The sequence below is a fragment of the Seriola lalandi genome, unplaced genomic scaffold (genome assembly GCF_002814215.2).
Source record: "Seriola lalandi dorsalis isolate HSWRI2012SDOR001 ecotype SW California unplaced genomic scaffold, Sedor1 jcf7180002053538, whole genome shotgun sequence".
Classification (NCBI taxonomy): domain Eukaryota; kingdom Metazoa; phylum Chordata; class Actinopteri; order Carangiformes; family Carangidae; genus Seriola; species Seriola lalandi.
Window position 1 is genome coordinate 718,994 of NW_019524091.1, and position 19,976 is coordinate 738,969.

Genomic DNA, 19,976 nt, shown 5'->3' on the forward strand with positions numbered 1-19,976 from the left:
TCCTCCTCAGACTTACGAGCCCCCCAAACGCATACCATACCTTCCTTAAGGCTGAAGAATGAGGGCCAGCTCACACACTTCCCATGCTCCCCCGCACTGTTGACTTCCTGTTTATTTACACAGCTTCATATTTCAATGCTCCCACAGTGAGATTGCATTCTAATCTCTCTCTGTTCCTATCTGAGGCTTTCATTAAGGAACCTGAAAATTTGTGCCAAGGATGCGCACAACTGCTGAGTTAAATCAGTCATAAAATGCAAACATGGCAGTGGTCCTTTGTCATGTTAGTGGAATGTTTTTGTTTATTGTTTAGTTTCTCAGAACAATTTAGTCTGAGAGTCCAGAGTATTAGCCTGCGTGAGTCCCACCAGTGACTCACTGGTCATTCAGAGCCTGAGAAAACGCAGTGGGTTCATTCCTCATTGCATCCTGAGCTCAGGACTGATATAGAGACCTGTGGGGAATTCTGCAGCGATGTCTCATATCACATGATTCATCTGCTCCAATCACAGACAGCTCAGCATTTAGCTTTCCCTCAACTGAACCACCACTAATCAATGAGCTTTACCTCATATGTTCACGTTTGCCAAAGATATTCACTGGTTTGAAACAAGGAAGCAAAATAATCAAACTTGAAAAAAAGGTTAAAAAAAAATTAATTCTATAGACCATGTGCTTGAAGATGCTCTTAATCTAATTAATATTTTTATCAGTAGTACACAATGTATAGTGACTTTACTTAAAGGTACAATATTGTACTTTTTCTGCATTAAAAATTATACCTATTTTATATATTTTGTTGAGTTTTGTACTTACATTATCACAAACGTTTCAAGCAATTCTTAAAAAAAAACTTAATCAAGGTAGCAGACTCTTTCATTTCCATCATATCGCCTTTACGCATGCGTCATCGTTGTGGTTGTCTGACAGAAGAGGTCAAAGTTGATTTTCAAAGCCACATTTTCACAATGCACTTTTTAGATCTCGGTCATTTTTAACTATATATTTTAATTGGATGAAGGATTGAGTCATCAGGCATCTAGATCTTAAGTTATCAGAGAAATGAGCTCATCAGAAGATTTGCAAACATTAGCTGCAGCTCGGCTCGCAGCCCCTCGAGACGTCCTGCGTCTGCTGAACAGCATCAGGGAAACATCATCTTTTATATGAACCTGCTTTATTCAGCAGATTTAATTACTGGGTGTGTTTGCTTTGGAGAGGAAGACAGCTCTGAGGATATTTTGGTTCAAAACCTCCTGAATGTGTGGATCATAAGTTATCAAAGAAACAAGCTGAGCAAACGTTAGCAGCACCTTAGCTCACAGCCCCTCCGTGACAATTTGTAATGTGAAAATGCCTTATTTAGTGTTTTTTTTTACCGGTTTTAATCACTTGTTCCTTTTGTTTTGGAGAGGAGGAAACCTCTGTGGATGATTTGGCTCCTGTTAAAAATCTGCAACAGTGGTGAAGACAGCAACTCCCATGATCCCACACTACTTCATGATGTCATACCAAACTCATTCACTCACTAACCAAACCGTTACTTCTTTGATTGAGAGCCATCAACAACACATACTGTGCATTAAAGTAAAAGAAGCAATACCACAATGTAAAAAAAAAATTGGAGTGGGTTGTCCATTATGTAGGGGAGGAAGTTTAATCTCCAGCTCCTCCTGTCCACATCCAGATGAACACCTTGATGGCATCTCTGCCACCCATCTGAGTGTGAATGTGTGTGCGTGTGAACGGGTGAAGGAGAGGCACACTTTAATGACCGTCAGTATAGAAACACTTGGGTACATACAGTAAAAAGGCTGAGTAGCACTCCCCATGACAAGTAAACTGGTGTTTTAAATGTAAATATGTGTAAATTGGTGGAGTGCCCCTTTAACATCAGCTGTTCCAAGTGGTCGCACTGTATATCCGGGAGGGGGCAGGGGGGTATCTAAATACACCTGCTTCCACTAGAGACGACAAAGAGGGCTTATTTTTGGGGGGTGGTGGGACAGAAGGGATGGTTCAATCTAATTACAGACTCTGGGGAGATGACTTCACTGAGGTAACGCCTGACCCTAGGGTGAGTGTTTCTCTGCGTCTCCCTCCACATCAGGGGCAGGCCTCTCCAATTGCAGTAGGCAGGTCTGGTCTGTACCTTTAAGTAGTAATTAAAAAGGCTGACTGCATTTGCAATTCAAATGAAGAGTTTTAAAAATCCATGTGCAGGGTAGTGAATGCAACCTGATCACATCTAGAGTTGAACAGTGAGTTGAGCTGTTTATATTAGTCTAAGTCACTTCCTTTTGACTTCCACTCTTGCTGTAGTGCCTCAGTAAGTGGTGTTGTCCTCCAGTGCATTAGTCACTGGGATTTTTTGTGGTTTGAACATCAATTTTCCACAAGCTCAGGGGCTTCAAAGATGGGATACTGACAAGCTCTCCTCAGGCACTATCATGCTCATAACTAAATTACAAGCCCATGTATGTTGTTCCCCCTCTCATTCCCAGGACAATTAACTGCGTCTGACAGTGGGCTAATGAGCCACAGAGCGCGGGCATTTGTCCTATCTACAGTCGAAATCAGTTGCCATTAGCAATTGTGAACAATCCCCCCAACACCACCGCCACTTCCAGTCCTCTTAAAATGGAGACTGATGAAGGAAGAGGCAGGGCAGGAAATGAAATTACTGTATAGACAATCATTACTACAGAGAGGGTGGAACTGAAAAAAAATAAATAAAGGCATGTGAGTACTGTGTATTTGTGTGTGTGTGTGTGTGTGTGTGTGTGTGTGTGTGTGTGTGTGTGTGTGTGTGTGTGTGTGTGTGCGCTACCACATGGACACAATGAGAGACCAGTAGGCAGATGCAGGCATTATTAACCCAAATTGCCAGGATTAACAGCTTTGTCTAACAGAGATAAACTTTTGTTTACATTATATTCTACAACATCGTCCACATCACTCCCACTCTCTGTAACCATAATGATGTGCAGGCGGGCAGTAAAAGAGTCCTGGGAGCAACGTGGATTTTCTTTGAGTCAACACACTTGAAAGCAAATCATTGCCTCCCTTATAGTGACAAGGCTCTCCCCTGCAATTACACGCAATTAACCAGACCCATAACATACATTCATGACTACTTGGGTCAATAATAGAGGGAGTAAAAATATTAGTGAAGAACTGTTCTCATCCAGACTTGAATAAATGCAATTAAAAAAAAAAATCTATTATTGTATGTCATTGTCATTGTCTGGTTCTTACTGGATTTGTCCTTTTTAGTTTATCAGTCATCTGTGAAGCACTTTGAACTGCACTAACCTGCATGAAAAGTGCTATACAAATAAAGTTTGATTGATTGATTGATTTTCTGAAACAGTTTGAGTACTTCAGAATCAGTGTGAATAAATTCTGAGCATATAGAGGTAAATCACACAACTTTAACTTTAAAATATGACATAACCATTTAAAAAAATAAAGCTTCCTTGTTGTATATAGATTAAAATTGGGTGGGTCCATGGTTTGAATTGATGATTTAATTTCTGAATATTCTAATGACAGTCTGACAGTTATTGTCTCATCTTACACAAGACATCCTGCACAGTTGGGTTCTCTTAAGGTATTGAAGTGCCATCTAGTGTCCTTTATAAGAATGTGAAGACACCACTCCCATCAAATTCTTACTAGAGGACTGTCTGCAAATGTCAAATTATTATTTCACCTCTGTCACAATCTGTCTGCAGTGTCTGCTGTGAGTGGCTGGTATTAAATGTCCACATTTATTGAAAAAAAAAAAAAAGATAATAATAATACATACATATATATATATATATATATATATATATATATCTTTGAATAAAACTGTGAGTTTTATTGCTAAAGGTTGACAAGTAATCATCATTCAAGCAACATGAAAAGATACATAGACACAGAGCTTTCCCCTGCGGCTGTAATACAGCAAACCATTCCTGAACTGGCTGCTTTGTTATCATGCCATGCCAAACACAATGGGAACTGTTCTCACCCTACATAATGCATGGTATGACAGCATGGTGTGAAAGCATTATATAATATGGTTGTATTCTATTTTCTTTACCCTGCAGTTATATGCCTTTATTTAATCTAAGTTTAAATGCGCATATTTTGAGGTTCTCTCTGTGTTGACATACATAAACAAACCTGCTTTGTGCACCTTTCTGGAGATTTGGTAGACTACTCTTTGTACTAACTTAAGTCATATTTTACTTTTTCTCATCAAGATGAAAGGTTCAATAGTGACATCTAGTGGTCAAACTCTACACACATTAAAAGTGTAAGTCAAATAATTTTTCAGCATTTCAAAGTGGACTGAGAATATTTTTTCAGGCGACCCATTTTCTCCAGCAGTTATCTCTTTATTCTTCATATTCTTTAAGGCTTCAGATTTGTAATAATTAATCATGTGACCTGGCCATAAACAAAATCAGAAACAGCAGAGGGCTGAATTTGCTATTAGATGTGGGTTTTGAAATGAGTACAATTACCATGCAAAGCTCATGAAGATTATGGCACTCTTCATTCTGCCAGGAGTGGGTTGAGTTAAAACCGGCGGAGTTTAGGACCCGGCAGATGTCCAATGAGAATCACATGACAGCGATTTAGACCTTAGTGGTCTTTTTTTATGCTTCACCAGTGAACATACATTCAGGGGGGAAGACACCAAAACGGTACCAACAGGCATGAAGTCGTAATAATATAGAAGTAATGAATTACTTGTAGGTGGACTCGTTGCGAAGGCGGCGGACATGGCAGCTGCTGTCTTACTCTTCATTGCAGTGAACCTTGCCTGTTTGTCTGTCAGTGGAAACCTGGTAAGACAGAAACAAAAAGTTGACTCGTATAGTAGTAGAAAAGTCACGTGATCGCTCATAGGTCTGTGGTTCCTGAATGGTGTTCTGCCAGTTAAATAGGAACAATTCTCTATTTCTAATCTTGATTTTACAAATGGGAAATTCTGCTTGAACTGAAGTAGATGCTAATATTGTTTGACCTGCTGACAGAGGTATGACAAGACTCAGTCGTAACATCTGTCCAAACTGCTGCCAAATACTGCACTGTACATAATGGAGATGATGTATCACACAAGAAAGATAATGCAGAATTACCAGTTTTTAAATCCACTTTTAGCAGTCCCCATTCAATCTCTTGCAGGTCTCTGGGAAAAGATCTTTCTCCATAGACTACGAAAACAACTGTTTCCTCAAAGATGGGAAGCCTTTTCGGTACATTTCAGGCAGCATCCACTACTCCAGGATCCCACGGTACTACTGGAAGGACCGGCTCCTGAAGATGTACATGACTGGTCTCAATGCTATCCAAGTGTAAGCTGAACTCATACATACATTGTATATATGCGTGTTGTTAGTGGGGATGTTCTTCACCTTTCTGTAATGGTTTGACTACATTCACTCTGCCTCCACACAGATATGTGCCGTGGAACTTCCATGAACAGATACAGGAGGTCCACAACTTCGCAGGGGACAGAGATTTGGAGCATTTCTTGGATCTGGCCAATCAGATAGGTCTCCTGGTCATCCTGCGTCCAGGACCATACATCTGTGCAGAATGGGAAATGGTGTTAAACGTTGCTTTGTTTATGTCAATATATAAAGTGTGATTAGTTATTATGTTCATAACTAAGACATAGCAATTCAGACATGCTGTTTCTGACAGTTATTTTAAGAAATGTAGTTCAATACATCACAGCCTAATATAGAAGAAAGGATTTACCAAGAAATTATATAATATCTTAAACCATGTTGCAAAATTAAAAACAAAAACAAAACAAAAAATTTTACAAATACATTCTTTTTAAAAGTTGTACTAATCTTCTACATTCAAAGATTCAATTAAGAAAAACAAATATTTTTGCTTAAAGTGGAGATTGCTCTGTGGTTTTAAAACCAGAATAATCCTCATAAAATGTTTACAATTGTATTTAAAGTTTCTCAGTTGTAAAATATGTGCATTTACTCTACTTACAACATGTACAGTGCACTCAGTGTCAGTAAACCAGGAAACTGTTACTATTGTGGGATTTACATTTAAAGTGTATTTCATGTACTTGAAAATAGAAATGGGAGGGTCTAATTGGGCGTTCTAATTTACCATCTGTGCACACATCTGTGATAACAAACGTGATCTCCATCTGCTTCCTGTTAGTTCTTTCGCTGATGATGTGCATTTGCATCAAATGTACCACCTTCAGTAAATGTATTTCTCGTTGACACCTTCTTCTTCCCAGGGTGGACTACCAGCGTGGCTTCTTCATAAACCAAACATCATACTTCGCTCTGCTGACACAGGTATAACATGCACCTGTGTGTCTTTGTCTTTGTCTTTTTTTTTTATTAATTCGCCACATTGATTTATTTTCTTCTGCTCCAGATTATTTGCAGGCAGTCAGCAACTGGCTTGCTGTTCTCCTCCCCAAAATGAAGCCATGGCTCTATATCAATGGGGGTAATATCATTAGTGTCCAGGTAGAGTACTGAGTGGGTGCCTATAAAATCTTTTTTATAGTTAGTATATTACTCTTGGTTTGAAATAATCAACTCCCTTTCCTTCAGGTGGAGAATGAATATGGCAGCTACTACGCTTGTGACTACAACTACATGCGTCACCTGCGGACTCTGTTCCGCTTCTTACTTGGCGAAGACACAATCCTTTTCACCACAGATGGGAACACAGACAAGGAAATGTCATGCGGGTCTCTAGAGGGACTATATGCCACCTTAGACTTTGGCACAGGTGTGTTGAGGAGATAGCATCATCTACTTATCTAAAGTTATTCATACAGAAATTCGCTATTTCTTCGATTTCCTCCCTCATTCAGACACCAACATAACTGAAGCCTTCAGCCGGCAGAGGCGGTTCGAACCTCGAGGCCCCCTGGTTAGTTACATGTCAATTCTTGAAATTATTTACATACAGTAATTGTTGACTCATTCAATTAAGTGTAGGATGGAAACTTGTTTTAAATGGCATTACAGGTGAACTCTGAGTTCTACACCGGCTGGTTGGACCACTGGGGAGATCAGCATGCCGAGGTTGATGTTCAGAAGGTCAGCAGAGTGCTAGGAGAAATGCTAACCATGGGGGCCAACGTCAACATGTATGTCTCCCCAAACTCTTAATCTTTCAAAGGTTTCCTCCGCTCTGTACAAATTTGGTTAAAGGCTACAGCTGCCGTTGCCCTGCCCTCTTGTTCTTATTGTCAACAAATCCTATGAAAAGACCAAAACGTACAGTATATAAGTCCTTCTTTAACTTTCCAGCTTCCCAGGTGCATTCATTCCTTCTGAAGATATGAATCTAAAACTACTTTAAAAGATAGGAGGAGAAAGTACATTAACTGGGGACTAGTTTATGCTGCGGATTAATACACTCAGCCATAAATACTCACCTGTAATGTCTCAAAATAAACTGCAATGCCCATGTTCATCATAATAAAATAACCAAAGCGCATCAATCACCAAGTGCAACAGTGTGGTGCATTAAAGGCTCTTTAATAGTTTTCACACAACATGGGAGGTCTATGGCAGAGAGGAATAAGCTACAACACGCTGTGGCAATTCTGTCCAGTGGGATCAATTTAATGCCGGTTGTGGTCTTTTAATCGTATTTGTTGACAATAAGAAAAATATCACCAGCTTCATCCTTTAAGATGCATCAGTCACCAACTTGAGCTCCCAAGAACTGAACGTCACTTGTCTGCTTGATGAACAGTAGATTTCCCTGAAACAATACAGTCTGCCCCTCTCTCTTCACAGGTACATGTTTGAGGGCGGCACCAACTTTGGCTACTGGAATGGTAAAGTTCTCAGAATCACTATCCGAGTGGTGGAGATGAAAGCTCAGCTTGTGGTGCAGTCATCTCTTTGTAACTCTGCACTTCTCTCTAAAAGGTGCTGATCATGACACGAGGTTCCGCTCAGTAGTGACTAGTTATGATTACGACGCCCCGCTGTCTGAGGCGGGAGACCCCACAGAGAAGCTGTTGGCCATCAGAGACGTCATTAAGCAGGTAGCACTGATTGAACTGCCACCCAGTCAGGTTGTTGTCCTGATTACGCTTGTACATACTGTATGTGAGATATGATTAATTCATTAATTGATGTTTTTCTACAGTTTAGAGATATTCCTTCGGGACCCATGCCACCAGCAACTCCCAAGTTTGCCTATGGCTTTGTGACCCTGAGAAAGGTAATACTGTATTATTAATACAAAAAGGGTTTAATAATGAGCAACAAGAGTCTGTGATTGATGATAATAATGTGAAATCTTTTACAGGTTGGTAACATGAGTGGTCTGTTGAACACCCTTTCGCCTCTGGGGCCAGTGAAATCTCAGTATCCTCTGACATTTGAAGAGATGAAACAGGTATGATGTCTCTGAAGTCAACAACAGGAGAGGGACTAGTGTTGTATTGGCAGTAAACCTCTTGAAACGTGGAGAACTTCTAGACCGTTGTGTCTGCAACCTGTCATGTTTATTGTGTTCAGTACTATGGATACATGCTGTATCGGACCACGCTCCCCCGGGACCTCTCAGAGCCCACGCCACTTATCTCTCCACTGAATGGGGTTCATGACCGTGCATATGTGTCCATCAATGGGGTAATCCTTTACAATAAACTTTTGTTGCCTAGCCAGTCAGATTTTCAGGTCATATATGGGGGAAAACATCACAGATTAAACTCTTGTTCACGTAATACCATGTGAATTTTCAAATTCTTATACTACTACAACTGCTATTCTCTACGTTATTTTGTATTTTTTTAATGTTCATACTCTTGATAAAGCATGTGTCTGTATGAACAGGTTTTTCAGGGCCTGTTGGAGAGAGACACAATGCTGGTGATGAACATCACTGGACAGCAGGGGAACACCGTGGACATCCTTGTTGAGAACATGGGTAGGGTTAACTTTGGCAGCAAGATCAATGACTACAAGGCAAGTCCAATCCCATAGAGAGTATGCACACACAGCTTCTTTAATGCTCATGTTTTGTTGAGATTGCCTTTACTTCCCCACTGACAGACCTCAATGCTATATGTGTAAAGATAACAATAACTACTATCTGTTTTTCCCTTTGTTCTGACTTTTGAAAACCTGATCACAAATTTAAAAAAGCATTGTTACTACACCAAATAATAAAAGTTTTTGTTTCATGTTAAATGGTTTATAGGATATACAACTGCATTGTTTTTTTTTGTCAAAAAATCATCCACAAAGATGTTATGAATGTTATCCTAGATATTATAACTGCATTAACAGAAATCCAGATAAAGAATTTCTCCAAATGGCAAACTCTTCATATCTGCACAAATAAAAAGATGCAGCCATATTTAATATGGAGCCAGTACCATGCATGCTAGACGTGATAGTAAATGCACACACATTCAATTTTACAGAAAAATGTATCAACTAACTAATTTCCAATTATTTATTAGTTACTGTGAGTAAAACCTACTTACACAGAGTCCAAAAGCTCGGTGGTAAACAGTATGTGTACTGCAGGGCCTCTTGAGCGATCTGATCCTGGGTAAAGACGTACTGACCGACTGGCAGATCTACCCTTTGGACATTGATGGAGCCATTACTGGTGGATGGCCTCATGCTGACAGTCAGAAGACCTTCCCTCACAAAGAACCTTCAGCTGGACCGACCTTCTACATGGGGACTTTACAGCCCAACGGTTTGGCATGGGACACCTTTCTCAAGCTGAATGATTGGACAAAGGTAATGTGGATTTTTTTTACCTTATTATTTCAGGGGTAAAATAACTGTACTCCTAACTGTTGTCTTGTTTTTTTTTTTTTTTTTATCAGGGTCAGGTTTGGATTAATGGTGTGAATCTGGGGCGATACTGGCCAGCCAGGGGCCCTCAACAGACTCTTTTTATCCCAGGACCCTTGCTCAGCACCACCTTACCCAACAACATCACAGTGCTGGAGCTGGAGGGGGCACCAGCGCACTTGCGAGTTGTCTTTATGGACAGGCCTCAGCTCAATGTCACTGCAGAATAGTCTTAACAGAGTTTTGTATCACAACATTTTCTCAGCTCTCAGCTGCAGAAATACTATATTCCAAACGCTGTTTAAGCCAGCGTGTACAAGAAATCATTAGATGGTTTGACAGCAGCAAAGCTGAAGTACTCTCACCTGACGTGAGGAAATTGCTCAGAAGAACAATCACTTTAGATTTCAGTGTTTCACATGTAGTCATTTCTCAATCAGTCACAATCCAGTGTAAACTGACAGTCAAACAATGATCCAACAATGAGTTTTAATATTCACTGAGGCCTGTGACGCATAAACAGTAATATTTTAATGCATTTGCTTTTTTACTTTTCCCATTACTACAGGTGCTGTAAATAAATTATAAATATATTTAATTATGTTTTGATACAGTATATGCATCCAGTTGCCTAAGATCATCTGCCAAAATAAGATCATATATGAAATGTATGTCCAGAGTTGAAAATGACAGAGTTACTAGAATCTTAACGGGGGCATGAGGTAGCTTCCTTCCAAGTAAAAATATCCACACGGGTGTTAGCTTTTGCCTGGAAGAGTATTTGCTTTCCGATGTGCTTGGACACAGCGAGGGGTGCAGAACGAATACTCCAGGTACTGAAATGGGATCTTCCCAAGCAGAGATTCCCCACACAACCAGCACCTCCTGGTGACAAAGACAAACCAACACAAAAACACGCACACTGAATTTCGGTAGAAATTTTTGAGTAACAAAACATTAACTGTATTGCTTAAAGTAAATTAGAATGTGACTAAGCAAAGGGAGAGGATGGCTCTCAGGGGTCTTACTTGACGTTAGAGAGGCTGACTCCTGTTGCAGCTACCTGTTCTGCTAACCTTTTCTCTGCTGCCAGAGCTCTCTATAAATCAACAAGCAAACAGTAAATATTTCCAAATAAAAAAGAAAAGAAAAAAAAGAATTGCATGTCAGTGATAAAATGCTCATTTACTCACCTTTTCACGATCAGTCAGAGATGCAAACCTCTTCTTTTCCTCGACCTCCAACTGTTGTTTCTTCTTCTCCTCCTTCTGCTCCTTTTCTCGTTGTTTCTTTAAAGCCTTTTGAGCCTTTTTCTTCTCTGTCTTTTTGGATTCAATCTCTGCCGTCAGTGGCCCAGGTACCTTGAGTTGCACAGGTGTAAACCGTAAGTGATCTGCTTCTATTTAATGGGACACGTGTTGGAAGTTAGACCATCAACTCTTACCTGTGCCTTGTTGTAGTCGAATTTGTCAGGATTCTCACCCATGTATTTGCGAAAGACATTCCTTGTGTCTTTGTCAGGGGCGACAATATACGGCGTCTGCCCTTTGTTATCCCTGTAAAGAATTATGCAGAAATAATTGCAATGACTGAAAATTATCAAGCTGAAATTTTACTTTTATGAAAGTTGCCTATAGTCTTTTTTCACACCTGCAGGCTGGGTCTGCTCCTGCATCAAGGAGCAGCCTGACCACTGCCTTTTGTGCAGCTGCTGATGCAACATGCAGCAAAGTGAACGCTGATGAGTCTATGGGCTTGTTAAGGAGAGTCAGAGGACTCGGTGCATCAGAGGGGTTGCTCTCCACCTGCTCTCGACTCTCTGCCATTTCTCCAGGTAGCTCCAGGAGTCTAGTTAGAGTGTCCACATCCCCAACCTTGCAGGCTGTAAAGAGCATATCCCTCAGGCCATAGTCCCACGACCCCTCGACAGTTTCTGTGAAGACACACAAAGCTAAATATTGAGTCTTGAGAGTGAGAAAGAGGTGCAATAAAACAAACAATAGAGACAAACAAGCCCATACTCACCGTCCAGTTGTTTCTTGGTCTGTGCTTTCCTCTTCCTCTTGTTCTTTGATTGTGTCACTTGAGCAGCGTCTTCTGCTGCTGTAGCTTCCAGTACCTCCTCTTCTTGATTATCTGCTTCTGTGTTGCTCAGTTCTGTCACATATCGATATAAAATGTCATAAACTTTGCAGAATGTTTGTGCGATAAATAAGCATTCCTTGGACTCCTATAATGTAGCTATAGGCACCTGTGTGATGGCACACTGGCCTGGACCTACCCTCATTTTGCATTTTGGTTTCCTCCTTCTTTCTCCTCTTTCTTCTCTTGTGCCTGGAGGGATATATTTCATACTCCCTGAGGTCCAGGGTTCCTAATGTCAGCTCCACCATCTCCAGCTGGATCTCTCCACCCTCTTCTTGATCTGAGTTATCATGGTTTTCTTCTGCTGATGCCACTGTAATACCACATTTCACAGTGCATTTACTTTGTGTTTTATCCACATAGAGTTCAATAGAGTTTAAATCAACAGTGTCTTAGTCACTTAAACTTCTTAAACTTACCTTGCTCTTGATCACTGTTTTTTGATGCTACTGGCTTTACAGTTTTTTTCCATGCCTTCTTAGATGGACTGAAGACTGCAGACATGTCTGTGTCTCTCCCTGCATTAAGACATTTTAGATTATACCCTGGCTGTATGACAATGAGCGGAAAAGATGTTATTACTCCAAGTATGTTATTAAGCTTACCATAAATGTGAATGGTGGAAAGCACCTCGTGCACCCTCTGTACCTCTCGAAACGTTGCCCTGCGTGTGGGAAAAGGAAGTGTACGGACCCTGGGATCTTTTTTGTCAAGGGGGGCTGCCCGACCACCAAAAAAGATGGTCTTGTTATAGCTAGGGGCTCGTACAAATATTGCAGAGGCCTCCTTCAAGTACTCAGCCCAGGTTACCAGAAGATCCTGAATGTCCTGCAAAAGGTTACAGAAGTGTTGTGTGTATTTGAAGAAAGACATGAAAAACTTACTGCAAAACCAAACACATTTAAAACATTTTACATAAATTACTTTGTCAATCTAGACTGGAATTTATTCAGAACACACTGTTTAATTAAAGTTTATAACAATAACATGAGCACTATGTGTTTAAAATGACAAGAGTCGATGTCCATCTTTTGAAATTGTCTTCTGACAATGTGGAATTGCTCACTCAAGTTTTCCTTTTGAAATAAGAAACCCTTACACACCGAACCCAAATGTTTTTGTGATGAAGCAGCCCCTAGGCTCTGTGGCTGCACCAGCACATTCTCACAAAAGTAAAGAAAGTAAAGAGGAGGATGGCAGACAAAAACTTTATCTGGTACAAGAGAAAAATGAATGCAATTCAGCAGAAGGGCCTTCCCAGGGTTATGCGGATCATTCATGGCCATGTTAATGAACATCAGCGTTCAACATATTTCCGCCTATTTTTTTAGTATTCCATGAATAAAATACAACAATTCATGGCTACTACTGAAAGGGCAAAAAGATGGTGTAGTTAAATGGACTGTATTCTTGCCTTGACCAGTGCTGCCTCGTTGTGGCGCCTCAGAGCAGCTCCTGCAGACTTTGGTGTGTGACTGCGGTTCTGAGAGTCCCTGAGTCCTTGAGCAGTGCCTCGCTTCGCTCGCACTGTGTATCGGTGGAAGGTCTTGTGCTGAAGGACTTCTTTTCTATTAATACAAATACAGTGTGTTGGGCAGATGCTTACAAACAACAGAGCTGGCTATCCTATTACTCTTACGTTTCTAGCCATAATGTAATCAAAAGTGCTGATAACAAACAAGCAAAAGAGCAAATATGAAAAACTGTCCACTGACCCTTGGAATACAGCACCAGCAAAGTGGCCTCCACCTGTCATGAGAATGACCCACACAGTCTTCTTACTTAAGGCCATTATGGAGGCTCCTGCATCCTGCTCATCATCTGACTGAAATATTACAGAAACAGAACGTGAAATTGGAATAAAAATGAAAGGTATGTTAACACACACATTACACAATGCACTGTACTGTACCTGCCGAGCCTCACCTTCCCCTGAAGAATACAGCGGTAGACTGACAGATACTGTCCTGATGAGTTCTGGAAAACCACTTTGCTGGAGAGCCGGCCAGTTATTAAACTGGTTTCACCTGAGCTCTCATTATCTGTGCCAGCGATGTTGCTGCTTGTTCCCCCACAATCACTATCTGAGTTTTCTTCCTCTGAATCGGACTCCGAGCCCGAGATACTTGACATGTCTCCTGTAAGGTGATAACTGAAAATCAATAAGCTGATACAGTTTTTTGACACTTAAACTCCATGCCAGATGTGTGGGACTCTGGTTTCCTCACCAGCTCCAGTCTTCTTCTCGAACTCCTCCACTGTGACTGGTGGCAATCCTGCAATTTTTTGTCTCAAGTTGAAGCGATGCCAGTCAAGCTTGTAATGCTCCATCTGAAATGTAAAGGAAAGTCATGAGCAGTCTTCGTCACATCAACAGATCTTTGCTAAATGAATAGAGCATTGTCTGATGGTCACCTGTTCCTCACGATTAATAAAGGGGCATCTGCAGGCTGAGCAGACCATCTTGTCTGACACCTCTTTAGCCAGGCTACACTCCCACGGTTTGTCATCCTCTGGGCATTCATCTTTCAACCCTGTGACCGGGTTACAAACAGACGGAAAATGAGAGGTACTGTCTTTATTACAGACATGAGCCTAAAGCTACAGTTCATACATACCGTGTGGGGCAGGTTCAGTGCTAACAGGCAGCTTCAGGACAGGGCTCACTTCTCTCAGCCCAACCAAAGCCTCATCATTATGGGACAAATCAAAGATGGAGCTGGAGCCACCACAGGTCGTCATTTTCACTGTGTTTTCTTTTACCTCATGACCCACTAGGACATGAGAAACAGAGAAACCTACTTTAAGGTTGGTGTTATCCAAAATAACACATTTCGTTCGGATACATCCACAATAATTAACTACACTAGTCTGTTGTTAATTCAAACTGCTCACGACAACATTACATGTCATGAGCTGGCAACAACGTACAGACCAATTTCACACTATTACAAAAGCGAGTGTTATCCTCCACGCTCCTCTGAACGACACGTGTTGTAATGACTAGCAGTGACTGTGTCCTTCATTAAAAGGCTGGACTGTCTTCTCTCTTCTCTAACAGGTCGTTAAGTATATTACAGACAATATAAGTTACAATTAACTAACTTAAAAATAGCAACTTACCATAAAAATGTGTCAAAGGCTCCGTTAACGTTGTTACCGTCTGCTTCCTCCTGTCGTACTACGGAAGCCCCAAAGTGTCAAAAAATGTCCCAGCGAGGCGTTCACAGACCAAAGGTTGAAAAACCAGCCTTGTACAGCATTGTATTTTAATCAAACGTTTCATTAGTTTTACTGGTTCTTTGTGGGATTACATATAATAACATATAATATATTTGTTATTATACGTCACTAGGGAATACTGCACATTTCACAATAAAGCTTTAGCCTATGGGTTTGATAACTCGGTAGTATGGCGCAACACGTCACAGTATTGACTGGATAATTAATAACTAACACTTAAAAAAAAAAAATTCTATGTATAATAGAGAAACAATGTACGTTTTCTTAGACTTCAATCAGTTGACCCAATAAGCTAAACATAATTTATCTACAATTCTACAGTTTTCTACAAGTGTATATTTATAATTATATTCACAGTGGATGTATATACACAAGTGAAAGCCTGTATGGTTTTATTGCTCAACCTAAAATAGTAAAATTATATTGGGTGTGTCTGGAATGAATGGGGAGTTTTCCTGATACATCACTCACCAAATATTTGGCACCTAAGCTATTGGCTAATAAAGTACAAGTACTTCTGGGACAATATCAAGTCAAAATTTTATTAGGTTCAACAAAGTATAAATATAAAATCAATTACAAATATTGAATTCAACAAAAAATGTAAACAAATGTACCTGTAATTTACAAATCAATCTTTAAATGTTTGATTCACTTGGGCTTGCTTTGATTTTGCTTTGACTTTCTGGTTGGTGGGTGGATCAAAGCCTCTGCTGTTGGCAAAGAAAGACATGGCTTATTACTACCTTTATCAATTACAAGTTTATCAGGTTGCAGACATCCTCCATACTCCTCTTACCAGCCATATTACGAGCCTTGGCCTCCGCCAGACGTTGTTTTGTGTCCAGAATTTCAGCAGTGAGGCTTCTTGCCCTGTTTTTGAAACATTCACTCCTGTCCTCTTCATTCTTTTGGTTTCTGAAACATAATGAATGTTCACTGCAGATTTGGACATTTATTTCGTCTTTCTCTGTGCACACAGCACAGTACAATACCTGTCTTCAGAGTCTTGACCATGCAGTTGTTCAGAAAGACGCCTTTCTTCTTGCAGCATATGACCCAGTTGCTGTAAAACATCAACAACTCTGCTGTTCTTCTTCATCAACTCCATCCTTCGCTCAGCCTCCCTGGTGCTGCAAGTGAGAGCTCAGATCAGATCAACTTTATTATCATGTGAATGAAAAATTAACAGAAAGTTCACACCATCACAAAAACCAGAAAAAAAGGGCACAACAGAGCTAAACAACAAAGTGAGAGCAGCTTGTATATGACACCATCTTGCACTTTGAGGATATTTCTTCAATCCTGAAGAGTTCCTGAAAAGAACAGAACTCATTTGACTTTGACCAACAGCACAAATGTCAATACGCATCATATCACACTGTTACTATGAGCATATTTTTGATTTTGCAGAATTAATTGTTTGGCCAAACTTCACTCGGGTTGATCATGTAAAAAGAATGTGATTTCGGATCCATTTCCTCCAAGGGAAAAAGTCCAATTTGAAAGGCAGCTGTGTCTTTCCATTTGAAATTGCTACCTTGCTTGTAAGCCTGGGGCGGCCCGCAGCGGCCCGGGTTCGAGTCCAGCCTGTGGCCCTTTGATTTAGAAATCACGCATGGTCCGAACCAAGCAGAACCTTTACTACCTATAACCACCAAGTTGTATTTAACTCAAGTTCCGTAAAGTAAGTAACATTGGTACCACTGAGTTTTTTCTTCCTCAACATGCAGCCTCTGCTGTCGGACCTCTTCCAGTTTGAGACTGTTTTCCTGGATAGCACGCTGCAGCTCCTTGACCCGCTCCTGCAACGTAAAGAAAGGATTTACAGCGTTGACACTACTTAATTTAGTTTGCTATGAAAGTGTTTAGACTCGCTCAATTGTTGGTGAGCTATCAGAGCAGTTTCTTTAGTTATTTTCCTTGACGATAATTTGTATCTTTTGTCTGAACTTACTTAGCTGTAGCCACCGACATCAAGCCTGGCAAATTTAGCCAGCTAGCTAGTTACAAGTCAGTTAACGTTAACATCAACCTACCGTAACATCATGTTGTGTTAGAAATGAACGAATGTCAGAAAAACCGGTCATTGTATCTTGTTTTCCTAAAATGCCTTTGAAGAATTTGTCGACCTGTCTCTTTGAGAGTGAAATTTGAATTGGATTGAGTATGACTTCGGTTTCCGTTATTTATACTGAGCGTTTCCGGTCTGTCTGCCAGAGCCCGGATAGCTCAGTCGGTAGAGCATCAGACTTTTAATCTGAGGGTCCAGGGTTCAAGTCCCTGTTCGGGCGATGATGTTTTCCTCTTTTTCACAACACACTGACAATAAGAATATGATGTTCACTCATGACGTTTTGCGACGTAGCATCTGATATTCGAAGCTTAACGCTGCGTGTCAAATGCTGGTAAGCGTAGCTCCAGCAAAAAACAAAACAGTACTCCTGGTAGCCTACATGTATGATACACCCAAAGCCTAAAATTGCCAGAAATCTGTGCCAAACATTAAAGCATTTAATTTAAAACTGGGCATCGAAGTGAAGCTGTTATTATACACAGTGAGACCTCACATTATCTTACTGTTGAAGTTGTTGTTTATGAAAGAATCTAACTAATTTGGGCATTAAACTCACTCACAAACAAATAACAGTAACCCTGTAATTTACCTGTGATAATCATGGGTATTATCTCAGGACAGCGACTGGGAACACCTATAAAGGTAGGTGTTAGTGCAAGTAAAATGGCAACACTGAAGAAAATTCTGACCAGCAAAGATGGACCGGATTATCCTCTTGTGCATGGTTTCCACCTGTCTCTCAGCCGTACATTCTCAGGTAAATATGCAAAGGATTGGAGTGGGACTGTGATTTTTAACAACTTCAGCAAAAGCTTGCAACAGAACTGTAAACAACTTTGTCTTTTTTTTTTTTTTTTTTTACAGAAATTTTTTTTCAGCCCAAAATGGGGACCCATTGGCTATAAAGGTAAATGAAATTTTAATTTGATCAAATGTTAATCTAAATGTGACTAGTAAAAGCGCGCAATGAATAATAACCCTTCTTTTTTTAAGAGCATGAAGAGCACGGCGATGGGACAGCAATGGATGAAATCATTAAAGCTAATGAGATCCAAGGTAAGTTGCAAACAATTTACTTGAATTCTTTTGCAGTTTACACATCATACTGTAAATGAGCTCATGTCTAGAATGATTGAATTTCTGTCTCAGCTTCCCGAATCATCGACGGCATTACCAGTCTCAGAGAGGGAGACATTGCTGTTTCTGCCGGAAGGCGCTCCAAAGTCTGCTTTGCACGGAGCTGCCTCTGGTCTAAGTCAGTGGATGGACATGTCTACATTGCATACAGGCTCTCAACTGAATACTGTATGTTTTGTAGTTTTCTAAATGTACATAATTGCAATATGTTATAGTATAATAATTTCTAACATTCACCAACATTGTTTTCAGTGATTGTTTAAATTGTTTCTGTCCTTTCCATTATGTTTAAACCCATGAACAGCTGAGATGGAGACAAAGCTGATAAAGAAAGGGATGGAGAACATAGAGAAAGGTACCTGTGTGCGGTTTGTTCCTCGGACTCACCAGCGTGACTTCATCGACATCCAGCAAAAGTCTGGGTGAGAACCTTTGCCTGGAAAGTTTGATTCCATAATATGTCAGTCTTTTCTCTAAAAATGTTATGTGTTTGGCAAAATGTTTTTTCTGTGTGTAAGAGATGTGAAATTCAGAGTTGAGTAGCAGCTGTTATTATAAATATGAGTTACTCAAGGAAGTGTTCTTCTTTGAGTTTTTCTAATCATATGCTATGTGTCTGGGTGTATGTGTGTTAATTCAGGTGTTGGTCCTACCTTGGTTCGCGTGGTGGAAGACAGACCGTATCTCTCCAGAGCCCTAACTGCCTCCAAGTTGGAGTGATTTCCCATGAATTCATGCATGCCCTGGGCTTTGTGCACGAGCAGTCTCGCTTTGACCGGGACAACTATGTCACCATCATGTGGCCAAACATTTGGAGGGGTAATTTCAAAGGGGCGGGAAGGGGGGTGGCATTGGGCAATGAGATCTTCAAAAATGGTAAATTAAAGAATATTAATAATCAACTGTATCAGTTTTCAAAACAAAGATGCTTTGTATACAACGACAACAATCTGTACGAGTGCTCGGTTATTAAGTTTAAGAACTATTTTTCAATTTCCAACAGATCGTTTGAGAAATTTTGAGAAATTCAAGACTGACCATTTGGACCTTCCATATGATTATGGCTCAATAATGCACTTTGGGATGTAAGTATATAACTTTAATTTAGACCACTGACTAATCTTGCGGTGTAATTCCTATATTGTAATGTAATATATATGTTTAGGTATGCCTACTCTCAGGATGGGGAGCCAACCATACTTCCTAAGAACAGCAAGAACATAAAGCTGGGCCAAACATCGACTCTCAGCCACATTGACAAGCTGAAAATCAACAAACTCTATAAATGCGGTTGGTAGCAAACATCCTGAGTTAATTTCCTGTAATTATTTCAGGACCAGTAACTGTAATGCAATATAGAGATTGTCAAATGTTTAATTCCTTTCTGTCTCTCTCCACAGGTGACAAGGATGATTACTAACCAAACTGCATTGAGCCGAAACAGTCGTGTACTGGAAGCTAATATAATAAATTGATATTAAATCATTGAAGAAATATCAATAAAGATTGATTAAAGCTTTCTATCAGCATTTCCTCTGTGT

At 40.2% G+C, this 19,976-nt stretch overlaps 4 protein-coding genes and 1 non-coding gene across 6 annotated transcripts; 3 read left to right on the forward strand and 2 right to left on the reverse strand.

Moving 5' to 3' along the window:
- The first annotated feature begins 4,646 nt into the window (after positions 1-4,646).
- glb1l (galactosidase, beta 1-like) lies at positions 4,647-10,431 on the forward strand. The gene is made up of 16 exons (XM_023401219.2): positions 4,647-4,844; positions 5,185-5,354; positions 5,458-5,608; positions 6,278-6,338; positions 6,421-6,515; positions 6,603-6,783; positions 6,869-6,927; positions 7,026-7,147; positions 7,806-7,846; positions 7,941-8,059; positions 8,164-8,238; positions 8,326-8,415; positions 8,538-8,651; positions 8,856-8,987; positions 9,555-9,776; positions 9,866-10,431. The coding sequence occupies exons 1-16, from the start codon at positions 4,779-4,781 to the stop codon at positions 10,061-10,063; spliced, it is 1,896 nt and encodes a 631-aa protein (XP_023256987.1). The 5' UTR covers positions 4,647-4,778; the 3' UTR covers positions 10,064-10,431.
- ankzf1 (ankyrin repeat and zinc finger peptidyl tRNA hydrolase 1) lies at positions 10,304-15,187 on the reverse strand. Of its 2 annotated transcripts, XM_023401217.2 has the most exons (16): positions 15,102-15,187; positions 14,597-14,752; positions 14,394-14,512; positions 14,207-14,309; positions 13,905-14,116; positions 13,694-13,803; positions 13,393-13,546; positions 12,584-12,806; positions 12,398-12,496; positions 12,115-12,291; positions 11,859-11,990; positions 11,484-11,766; positions 11,278-11,389; positions 11,027-11,194; positions 10,862-10,932; positions 10,304-10,718 (listed from the first exon to the last, which is right to left on the reverse strand). In XM_023401217.2, exons 2-16 carry the CDS (start codon positions 14,718-14,720, stop codon positions 10,592-10,594), a joined length of 2,214 nt encoding a protein of 737 aa, XP_023256985.1. In that variant the 5' UTR covers positions 14,721-14,752; positions 15,102-15,187; the 3' UTR covers positions 10,304-10,591. The 2 variants fall into 2 exon arrangements, with proteins under 2 accessions (XP_023256985.1, XP_023256986.1); XM_023401218.2 differs by lacking the exon at positions 15,102-15,187 and having other exon boundaries at positions 14,405-14,512; positions 14,597-14,737.
- Positions 15,188-15,749: 562 nt separating this feature from the next.
- Positions 15,750-17,419, reverse strand: LOC111651240 (uncharacterized). The gene is made up of 5 exons (XM_023401209.2): positions 17,261-17,419; positions 16,926-17,026; positions 16,217-16,354; positions 16,021-16,139; positions 15,750-15,934 (listed from the first exon to the last, which is right to left on the reverse strand). The coding sequence occupies exons 1-5, from the start codon at positions 17,309-17,311 to the stop codon at positions 15,873-15,875; spliced, it is 471 nt and encodes a 156-aa protein (XP_023256977.1). The 5' UTR covers positions 17,312-17,419; the 3' UTR covers positions 15,750-15,872.
- A 23-nt stretch (positions 17,420-17,442) lies between these two features.
- trnak-uuu (transfer RNA lysine (anticodon UUU)) lies at positions 17,443-17,515 on the forward strand. The gene has a single exon. It is a non-coding gene; the product is annotated as a tRNA-Lys (tRNA).
- A 392-nt stretch (positions 17,516-17,907) lies between these two features.
- Positions 17,908-19,964, forward strand: hce2l2 (high choriolytic enzyme 2-like 2). Its single transcript, XM_023401208.2, has 9 exons — positions 17,908-18,055; positions 18,163-18,205; positions 18,292-18,354; positions 18,448-18,603; positions 18,740-18,857; positions 19,076-19,254; positions 19,439-19,520; positions 19,601-19,725; positions 19,836-19,964. Exons 1-9 carry the CDS (start codon positions 17,996-17,998, stop codon positions 19,853-19,855), a joined length of 846 nt encoding a protein of 281 aa, XP_023256976.1. The 5' UTR covers positions 17,908-17,995; the 3' UTR covers positions 19,856-19,964.
- Positions 19,965-19,976: the final 12 nt, after the last annotated feature.